We start from the raw sequence: 11,600 nt of genomic DNA on the forward strand, positions 1-11,600 counted from the left end.
TATCATCGCTGTTGAACATGTTAACAAACATTGTGCCTTTGACCAGAACGAATGCAAGTAATCTCTTTTTACGCTGAAGAAATGTTCGCCCCGATAGCTCAGTTGGTTAGTGTGTAACTTAGCCTAGTGAACAAAGAAGCTGCAAGATCAAGCGACACCGGTTAGACTCTCTTGGTAGCCTATGTGCTTGAGAAACGGTCATTAAGGACTACTCTCCATTCAGTGGCATCTAATGGATAGAATACTTCCCTGACAACAACAATCGGAAAACATCAATATGTCAATCTCGGTGACCGAGCCTGCGTCAGTGGTTCAAAGCCTTTTGCAAATGCAAAACTGCCAAGATTAAGCTCTCGAAGCTTTCCCAGTCTAAGGATAAAGATTCAATCAATGACGCACAAACTCGAACTCGACGTGCACAAACTCGTGCACAAACTCGACGTTGTGACCCCCAGGTTGAAAACTACTGCTCTAGTGGGACGATAGCCTGAGTCTATGACTACTATAGGGACTACATAAAGTACAGATATACAAAAACTCATTAAACTCTAATTGAAGTAAAGGATAAAATGGAATTATATTTTTTTTCATATTACAATTATTACATCCTTTTTTCAAAAATATCTTTCCTCCAAAACATATTTCGTAATTTGCACATAGTATGCCATTACGGTATACGTAATAAATTTAAGGAAGTAGCTATATTTATTACTACATCTTATCCTATGATGCAGTTCATACACCACTATATTTTTATTCATTTCAATTAAATTTGCAAAGCTGTGTTGTAATTCAATAAAAAAACCTAGTAAAAATGCCTAATGAAGTAGACAAATTTGAAACCCTTGAAACAATTGAAGTTCATCCATTGCACGATGATCCTGATGAGTTTGTCAGCAAATTGCCATATAATGAGGCTACACGACAAAGGAGACTACAAGTCAGGTTGGATAAGTCTATTTTACTTTACTGTTCTTATGCGAAAAGTTTACATGTAAAATATGGTTTCTCTCTGAAAGTATATCTACCAGCTATAAACAATCGCTTTTTTTGTTTCAATATTTTCTGCGTCTAACAATCGTGTACTGCTGGATTTAGGCTTTCTTGGTTTGTTTGTTCGGCTAGCTTCACATATGTATTTCATAGATTATGTCTTTGTATTATATTGCTAAGTATTTATTTATTTTGATAAGAAAAGTTTTGATAACATACGATTATGCTTTCAATCGACATAATTTTATGTTTGGGTTCTCTCACTAGAGGCTTTCCTATCAGTTGCAGTTTTGACATCATGCCCAGGACATCCAAGAACTCTGGAGTTATGAGGAATAGGCTATGCAGTTACTCTTTAGTTTTCCATTACTCCCAGGTTTGCTCTAGCCCATAGCAGTAGCATCGGACAGAACCCAGCTATGGGTCAAATAGCACTATTACTATTAGGGTTGTCACCTTATTCAAAACCTGGGTGTGTGGCTGACTGTAGGGAAGAAACTCATGAATCATGATTGATGTCAATGAACAGGAAGGCACCACCCAGTATCATAATTGCAGGATGTGCTGAAGGGCATGACGTGACACGAAAGATGTTATAGTCGTCCTGCTGCATTTCATGGTTCACCCAATCGTCCTGACCATGTCTTGCCATTGGATTCTGAGGCTGGAAGTGAGAGAGTAAGGTTGTAGTCTTGCACAACCTTTCCTCACTTAAAACAAAAAAAATCACGCACAAGTCGTATTTCTGGATCAAGAAGTCCTGTGGCGATGTTGGAACGGCAAACCAGATGGTGCAGATACACCCAAGCTGTAGTCATGATCCCACCCACAAGCGGGTCTGCTACTATTCGGTGAGTCCAATTCGGTGAGTTCCTAACCTCTAACCCTAAAACGGCAATGATAATTAGGCTACGGTACCCAATAATTTAAAAAATTAAAAAATCCCCCATTAAGGGATTGGACTCACCGAATCGGACTCACCGGATCGGACTCACCGAAACGGGCCATTCCGCCCACAAGCGGCTCAGACCATATGGTCGACTGGTCGTTCTTCACTGAATTTAGAGCAGCAGTGAAATCCGGCAGCCCTCTGTAGGAATGCTCTGCTCGCCTCTGTAGTCTGAGGATAGGGCTAGAGAGGGTGCCCTAAAAATAGCCTGCTCTTATATCCTCGCCAGTCTGCCTCAGCTGGTGGAGATCCCCAGATATGGTCATCGTGTTTGTGCAATTTCCTTTATGCGTTTCAAAAGTAAAATTTTACATGGTGCCTTTGCCCAGTTTTGCTATTTTTCCTTGTCATTTGCTTAATTTTCAATAGGCGTACTTGTTAAGTCATGGGGTCGACCTAAACTGGTATATTCATTACATGTGTCCACCATCAACCATTGCCTTATGTGGTTTTTACATTATTCCTTCAGTCACATGAAAGCTGGGTCTTAATGATTTTTACGATTAAGACCAGGTTGAAAGTGTAGAAAGAAAATCCTCACAATTCATGCAAAACCACCCCTGTAACTGAATTCCTTGTATCATCAGTTCATGATTCATTGCATTATGATTGTAATTGTAAGCATAGATCAATGTAAAAAAAACTTTATAAGGAGTACAGAAAAGTTATGTATGTAGTTGTTTACATTCCTGTATGTTTTATTAGCACACCATGGCTAACATCAATCGATGGTTTCCAGTAGAATTAGGCCCGATTATCTTCACTTGCGTGACTTCTCCCGTGAAGTTTTTCTCAGCCCAAACAAGCGGGATATTCTTAAGATTAGACCACTAAAACATACCTCTCTCGTCTTCATAGTAAACTTTAAAAAAGATGTTGTTACGCAATTGCCACATCTACACCATGTATCAGCTGGTTGAATGATTTATGGCAGTTTGAGAATCTCCAACAGAGCTTGTCACTGTCCTCACAATCTGTGATGATTCACAATGTATTATGTTAAGTAGTTATGATTTTAAATTGCATCTATGTCATAGGTTAGATCATATGCCCCTTACTACACCAAAGGTTGAAGGCCACACCCGTTTTGTGTGCATCTCTGACACCCATGGACTTCATCGGGAGCTGGACCATGAACCTCCTCCAGGTGATTACGATTGCTTCTATGCTCAGCAGAGGTCGTTAACCTGCTTTGCAGTGGAATCATTGACAGCTGCTCTTAGTTTTATTTGGGGTAAATAAATTACTAGGTAGCCACAACAGCAGTTGCAAGGCAGTGCACCGGCTGCGTGCTCTGGAGCGGCGCCGAACCGACGTCTTTTTAAACGTTGCGCAGACGCTCTCACTACTATGCCATGCGGGTCTGCTACTATTCGGTGAGTCCGATTCGGTGAGTTCCTAACCTCTAACCCCTAACCCTAAAACGGCAATGATAATTAGGCTACGGTACCCGATAATTAAAAAAAAAAATTGAAAAAGTCCCCCGTTGAGGGATCGGACTCACCGAAACGGACTCACCGAAACGGGCCATTCCGATGCCATGCCGCTGATGACTCATGGAGTTTAGTTTAAAAGTTTACAAACTTAAGTTGGAAGTGTAAATATTTCCATAATTTATTGTGGTTCTAGACAACTTCATTTGTATATGTTGAGCTTTATGGTAAGAAATATTTATTCGTGATAGTGGAGTAATGGAGTATGTCATTTTGGTAATAAACAGTGTTGTACGTTGACGCTGAGGCTAGCGCCGTCAGTTTATTTTTTAGTTGACGGAAGTGATAGCGCCGTCAATTATTTTGCCGATTTTAAGCGTCAAGCGCTATGCGTCATTTTTTTGTTTTCATGGAAAATCTCGTTTCACAATGAGTTTCACAATCTATTCTGGCCAGCGCGACTCATCCGAATTACCCGCTTTCGCATTGGTTGGAATAGCTACCTGAAATACAAGCGGAAGAAGCTCGCCAAATGGTGATCACTCATATCGTGAGCAGTATCGAGAACGAGGGATTAGAGCAGTGGTTCTCAAACTTTTTCAGCTTGTGGCACATTAGAAAAAATATAAAACGCACGCGGCACACTTACGGCACACAAAAGAAGAAAAGTTGCTTGAAAAAAATTATTTTCACGTGTCAATGCGATGGATGTGCTTGTTTATACCAATACAAGCTTCAACTGAAACGAGGTTGCATATTGTTGACAAACATATACCCGAATTTCATCGTCAATTCCAAGCAGTCTTTCTCGTTTACAGCTTTTAATTTCAGTCAAAACAGAAAAGCCATGTTCACATAGCCATGAAGATGCAAATGGTAATATAATTTTGATTGCTTTTGCACGAATCATGAAATACAAGTTAGAAGTAGACAGCCAAAACGCATCCAAGTTTTTTTGTGGCAACAGCGTTTGAAAAAATGGGTCGTTTGGTAAATCAATGAGCTGTTCTTCTTCAGAAAGCTTGCTTGATTCATTGCTTCCAAATGGTGGGAAGTAGTGTTAGCAATAGCTAACATAGCAGCCCAATATAGTGACGTGGCAGTTACCCTGCTGTATCGGCAATGCCATAATTGGTTTCATCGTTACATATGCTTATTTATCATCTATTGAAGGAGTTAAAGCGCTTTTAAGTCGCATTATGCTTGTCTGAATGGCTTATTTTAAATATTTATACAGTTCTTTTGCAAAATTTCAAAAAGATTCGCGGCACACTTGAGAATCTGTGGCGGCACACTAGTGTGCCTCGGCACACAGTTTGAGAATCACTGGATTAGAGAGAGAAAGCGAAAAATCAATGAATGTCATCGCGGAGGTTGAAGATACTTTATTTCAAGAGCTCTATGCCCCTGAAAAGAGCGGTGTTAGTGCAGTGGACCTCGTTAAAAGATTTATATATGCCAAGCCATCACAGCACGCTTGAAACAGTGATACCTTTCCGTGTAAACGTTTTCAAGACTTGTTTTTGAAATACAACACACAGGGGCGCCGGAACGGTTTTTGACTGGGGGGCAGGATTATGAAAAAAAGGCACTTTTATTGCTGAAAGGCCGATTTCTTTTAAGTTTTAAGATAAGATGTAGCAATAATGCTTATCCATCAGCTCATCATCAAGTAATGATACAAGTGTCCGGTATACAAAGAACAATGGCACAGAAGGGCATCATGCTATGTTACAGTATAATGATGTAGGCTAATTACCTACTGTGATACAGAATTTTGTGTCGTGAATATTATTTTGAGGCAGAAATGGAAGATTATAGCAGGCCTCGAAATTCACGGCGGACATGTCCGCCGTCACAGCATGTGATGTCCGCAGGAAGTACCATCCAGATCGGTCATATTTGTCCGCCAAGTAACACAAGAACTAGCGATACAAATCGTCATTGCATAGCACGAACAATTGTTGCGAGTATATAATTTCCCGCACATTCTAGCGCGCATCTAGAAAATGTGAATACTCTATCCCATAGCTTCTATTCAAGAAGGAAAACTTTCGATTTTTACGTTGCTTCAAGGATTGGTGACATTGAATCAGCGTAACAAAAGTGAATTTTTCGCTAAGAATCGATGGGAGTACAGGTACTTCTACACTAATCACGCGCAACTTAGTTCAAGCTTTACGTCACAATGTCTGGCTTTGATATCCAAGTAGGCTAATATTGATAAGGCAAAGTTGGTTACAAAATTAGATTATACCAGTAGACCAGGGGTCACCAATCTTTTTTGCATGCGGGCCACTTTGGCACTAAGGAGAGCTGTTGCGGGCCGCACTAATAAAATGTTAGGTAGGTTGACTCTTATGCTAGAAAAGAACGCATTTCGTACCCAGTGTCCAGCGTTCAATGTTGTTCATATTTATGTTAGAATACCGCAGCAACAAAATTAATCGAACAACGCTACTGCCAGGCCAAGCTCCTTTTACTACACTTTTGACTTTTTTAACAATGCCTAATAAACGAGGCCACTTGTTTTGCGCACTTACAGCGAGGCGAGCGGTTTCATCAGAATATTCATCGCCAAGCAAGAGTGGTGTTGTCACTTCGCTTCACAAAAGATATCTTGCAATTAACAGTTTCAGTAAACAAGGAAATGTTTGACACATTGCAATACAGGCAACAATAGTGACCTGCAAACATATCAGCAAAAAATAGGCTCCAATAACAGGGAAAAAGAAACCAGGCACCATGAAACAAACGCTTGTGGAAATCACTGAAAAATCGTAATTCTATCGTAGCCTAATTCATGAACAGTCTTCCCTCTAAAGAAGCAATGAGTTAGTTTTTCATCCTTTTTGTGAGAGTCTATAAAACCGTCTTTCTTTTATTATACACAACTGTCACTTGCGGTGCTTATTAGCGTGGCAAGAATTTGTTGATTAACAACGTTTTGCAGTACTTGCTTCGGCAGTACATACACTAAAATTGGAACGATACAGAGAAAATTAGCATGACCCCTGCGCAAGGATGACACGCAAAATCGTGAAGCGTTCCATATTTCTTTAAAAAAAAACGTTTTGCAGTACTAAGCTAAATATTTTCATAATAGGCTACAATCAGAAAAAGTCTTTAAAGTTTTATATAATATTTTGCCAATTTATTATAAATTGAGTTGGCACACCGACCTATTTTGCCAACACAAACTTGCATAAAGGAACACTGCTCGTGAAATCCAATAATGGTGAAACGCACACTAGTGTTTACATGACATTTGCAAACTTAAAATAAGTAACCCTATGCTCACAGACTACAGACGTCTTAATCAACCACTGGGACAGTGTGGCTGGACATCGCATTGGAATAACTTTAAACACTCCCCCCCCTAGAACTATAATCTGATTGGTCGGTTTGTGGAATCGTATGCAAAGCGAAAATATGCTCCCCTGAAAGTATTTTTTGCCTTCGTGCTCTTTAACTCCTCAAGAAAAGTATATTTTGGTTATACTTGTACGCTGATACCTTCCGCGGGCCGCAGCGATACAGCGTGGCGGGCCGCATGCGGCCCGCCATTTGGTGACCCCTGCAGTAGACTATTACCGCAAGATAAAGCAAAAATTGTTAAGTTTTGGTATTACAGTACAGTAAGAAAGAAAAAGCCCAGGGAAAATTCACTTTCGCTCACATGACACGCAAAAATAAACCTAAAGAAAAAAGCCTGTGAAACTTTGCACAGAAGAAAATTAGTAGCGTTAGTGTAGAAGTTTTCCGACTCGTGTCCAGAGCATAGTGACGTAAGAAGCCACACGACCTCGTTCGGTGGAAGTTAATCAGTTATGCGGCGTATTAAGCAGCTCCATTGCGCTTTGACTCTTCAAGCGCACGTCATTGGTCTGATGAAAGCCTTTCAGAGTGACTTCGATGAAATTTTAAAAAGCCTTTTAAGCCGTAGCAATAGTTTTCGAAAGGCGAAGAATTATCAAGATAAAGTGATTAAGAATGATGATGATCGCCGCTAAAACTGGTGTGTCCGCCTTGAGACTTAATTTGTCTGCTAAGATAGCTGCTCAGACCGGACACGTTTGTCCGCTATCAACAAAAACGAAATTCGAGGCCTGTTATAGTTAAGTTAAAAGCTAATAGCTGAAATTGTTATATCGTTTTGCAAAATGTGCAGTAGCTTACATGACCTTAAAAGGGAAACCATTGCCCCCCATGCATTTGCCCCCCCCCCCTCTGACAACACACCAATCGCTCAGCGCTGCTGTGGAACGCATGTTTTCACTTGGAAAATACATTATGCGTCCCAAACGCAGCAGATTGTCAGACAAACATTTTGAAATGCTTGTGTTTCAACAAGGAAATAACTAATAAGCTAAAGCAGATAGTTACAATACAGTCTCAAAACATAAAACCTGCTCTTTATTTATAGCTATTGTTAGCCTAAACTTGGTTGAAATACTTCCGTTTTGTGAGACCCTGGCTAAAATAGCGCATTAGCGCTGACGCTGTCAATTTCTTTAAGAGCTTACACAATACTTTACGCCGTAAAGTTTCTGGTAATAAACATCTTCTATCCCAACCTTGTTATAATGCTTGATCAGGTAGCTTAAAGTTAATTGAAAATAGCTTAAATAAACAGTTATCTTTTGCAAAATTTGCTGTTGACATACAGGCGATGTACTTCTGCACTGCGGGGACTTCACTGATCTTGGCAAGCCAGAAGAAGTTGAAGATTTTAACAACTGGCTGGGAACTCTCCCCCACAAACACAAGATAGTAATCGCAGGAAACCACGAGTTGTCGTTTGATACAAGCCTTGTTGAGAGGGTCCAGCAGTGCATGAAGGATGGAACATTCACCCGGTAGGAGTGCGATCATCTTTTCTTGTCTATGTTTTGCTAGAAGTAGGAATATGTAAACATACTTGGCTGCATTGAAACTGCTTTGAAAGTCCACAGTTTTGTCTACAAGAAGCATCCACTATCCATAGTCCATACAGCAATATGGATTGGACCCATCATAATTTTGTCACATCACCACAGTACCGCTTAGTAATTTGCCCTTGTTTTTGTATATGTGGGTTCATGCACAATCCTTTGTTCGCTCGTCGCACCACTTATTGATGTATTTACTACAGCTTCCAATTTCTGGATAAATTCCCAGCAGAACAACTGAAGAAGTTGCCGGAGACATTGACCAACTGTGTGTTCCTCCAAGACTCTGAAGTGACTATCAATGGGATCCGCATCTACGGCACCCCATGGTAAGTAGGGTCATGGGAGGTAGGCAATATACTGGCAAAGAGTTGAATGATACCAAGTAGTTTGAAAGGATGCTTAACAAGTTACAGAGTATCTGCTTAATGAAACATCATTTACAAAGTATTGAACCTACGTTGCAAGACAATTCACCAGTTGATGATATGGCGGCAAATGGCTTCGACGCATGGAACCAACCTTATGTTTTTGGATTGTTTTTAGAGTTCCATAGATGTCTTGCAGCCTCTCTAAAGATGTAAGAAAAGATGACATGGCTAACGCAACTTAAAGGAGTTGATCAGTTCAGTTAAGTAGGGATTCTTGTAAGAAAGCTTCATGATCAAACAATAAGATTACACATTCTACCTTTGCATTGGCAGCTCCGTTTCCCCTGGCTTTACACTACTAATAGTCAAATTATATATGCCAACTTCATCTTTCTAGGAATCCTTACTTTGGCGGCTGGGCGTATAATCTTAAACGTGGCCAGCCATTGCTTGACAAGTGGAACAAGATTCCGGCAGGTGTCGATGTCCTGATGACCCACTGCCCACCGGCAGGCCAGTTGGACGTAGTTCCACCACTGAACGAGAGAGCCGGTTGCGTTGATCTACTGAACACGGTACAGCTCCGTGTCAAGCCGAAGTTCCATGTGTTTGGCCACATTCATGAAGGTAGGCGCTGGTGAAAACTGCAATAACCTAGCTCAGAGAGACCTAGCTTCTTCATGTCTTGCGTATTCCAATTTAAATTCCAAGTGCAGTAGCCTTTGGTGAATAGGCCCACCCGTTTGATTAGGCCGGGTGAATAACCCAAGTTAGTCCGGTCCGAAATTACTGTTTGTACTATGTATGTGTATACTATAGGGATGGTAAAAAATCGCCTCCCGCTTAATAGTAATATAATTAATAACTTAATACTATCGTAATAAAATCACATGAGAAATAATGATCCATGGGAAGGGCTTGACCGGATAGGTTAGTCATCAACCAACTCCCTCGATTCCGCAATTCAATTTCAAACCCAAGAAAGTGGGACTCGCCAGCCTTGTAGAGGCAGTTTCTCCTGTAAGGTTGCTAGTCAAGGGATAGGTTTTCTTTATAAGAAACTCGGATGGTTACAGATATTTTTTCTTTTAGTTCACTTCACATTTGTTTTTACATGACAATCAAAAATGTGGAGAAGCATCTTATTACAATGTAACTATCGACCTTCTTGTCGTGGGCGGTCTTTCAAATGTGCATCACTTGTATGTTTCAGGTTACGGTTTCAACACCGATGGTTGGCACAAGTATATCAACTGCAGTATGCTCAACAACAAGTACCGAGTGGCTTGCAACAAACCGATCATCTTCGACCTCCCCACTCCCCCCGACGCTGTCGAGGGGTGCAGTGAAGTAGTTCAGCATTAACCCATGCAGAAGGATGTCCGCACCATGCGCTTTAAACCACGTGACATAATAGTTTGCTCCTCTGTTCTCGACGGCTGCTTCTACACTCTCGTGTTATAACTTGGAAGGGAAACCCGTTTTTTTTTTTATCTTGTAACCATTTCTATTTTTGAAACTACTGTAACTTCTTCATCATTGTGCTTCGGTCATGACAAAGTTGAAGCAATCTTCTTGTCCAAATCAAGAGGACAACGTTTGTTGCCACAGGTTATCGGTTGGTGATAGTCTGTTGCAACTTGCAGTAGAAGTTTCATTCCTTCAACACTTTAAAATATTTTCATGGAACGTGTTTCTTCAATGTACGTTTGCATTTTCGCAGTCAGCAAGTTTTTATTCTATTGATTAGAAAGATCCATCGTACCACCTAAAGTGAGATTTATTGAAGACAAGCCACGATAAAACACGTTGTCGAGCTCCAAAATGTGACTTTCAATCTGTCTGGATGTTGTCATCATATCAAGGTGGATCTGATAATGTGCTGCAAGCGTTTAATTATTAAGTGGCTCCCAGGATTCCAATCAGGGGTTGAGCTGTCGATTTTTATAATTTCAATAATAAGAATCAACTCTCTACTTCAATGTCTGTGTCAATCACTTGTCCACACGGTGGCGTGCTTGAGGCACAGGTGGCGGCTGGTGATAATGTTTACGAAGTGGAAATGCATCGAAAACTGTCTTAGGAGCATTAAAATGGCACTCGATAAATCCATGGTTTTTGTTGACCATCAGCCTCAAATATAAAAGCAATACATGCATTGGTTTTACGCAGCACAGCTGAAACATTTTTGATAACTTTGTTTGCTACTACCCCACCCTATTATCTCGCCCCCGTGTGTCTACTGTATAAGGAATTTATGATTATAATGCACTATGGCAAATAAAATTTATGTAATCAACGCAAAAGCAACTGGTTTCATGAAGATGCGAGTTAACGTTACATGAAACGTTTCGATCCCGGTGGGCATCGGAAAGGAGTGAATATAAGTCATCACCTCATGGGGACACGGGGTAGGTTGTCGTTCAACGAGGGACCAACCGATCATTGATATCAATTGCCTGCCCAACTCGCAGCACATATGAGTCCGCCCAACACGCAACTATTCACGTTTCCCTACCTTTCAAAGACACTATTTCCACCCATGGTTGTCCCTGTTGCGAAGCTATCACATATCAGTGAACAAAGTCATAATTTGTCAGTTAAATTTTTGTGGAGCTTTCGACGCTGTAAATGCGGGTTTGTAGTGTTCTGGAAAAGCATATCAAAAAGCAGTATTTTTAGTTCATTAATTTCCTTTGCTAAGCTTACTTGCCTTTTCGATGTGACGGCCACCATCGGTAACATCACCGGATTAAAATTAGGCCCACGACTACTACATAGTAGGGAATAGCAAAAAAAAAATAATTCTTATTTATTCATTGATTTTTATGCTTTTCCACAAATGACTACTGCTATTAATAAATTTTACTATTTACCAACCTGACTTGCATTTATTAAAGGTTGATGGTTTTGAATCTTTATC

The 11,600-nt window shown here is 40.4% G+C and overlaps 1 protein-coding gene and 1 non-coding gene across 2 annotated transcripts; both read left to right on the forward strand.

Moving 5' to 3' along the window:
* Window positions 1-738: 738 nt before the first annotated feature.
* On the forward strand, window positions 739-11,548 carry LOC145781043 (metallophosphoesterase MPPED2-like). Its single transcript, XM_082592751.1, has 6 exons — window positions 739-945; window positions 2,980-3,089; window positions 8,045-8,234; window positions 8,510-8,635; window positions 9,075-9,304; window positions 9,891-11,548. Exons 1-6 carry the CDS (start codon window positions 815-817, stop codon window positions 10,040-10,042), a joined length of 939 nt encoding a protein of 312 aa, XP_082448877.1. The 5' UTR covers window positions 739-814; the 3' UTR covers window positions 10,043-11,548.
* LOC145781457 (U6 spliceosomal RNA) lies at window positions 6,328-6,434 on the forward strand. The gene has a single exon (XR_014290750.1). It is a non-coding gene; the product is annotated as a U6 spliceosomal RNA (small nuclear RNA).
* Window positions 11,549-11,600: the final 52 nt, after the last annotated feature.

The sequence above is a fragment of the Aplidium turbinatum genome, chromosome 12 (assembly GCF_918807975.1).
Source record: "Aplidium turbinatum chromosome 12, kaAplTurb1.1, whole genome shotgun sequence".
Classification (NCBI taxonomy): Eukaryota; Metazoa; Chordata; class Ascidiacea; order Aplousobranchia; family Polyclinidae; genus Aplidium; species Aplidium turbinatum.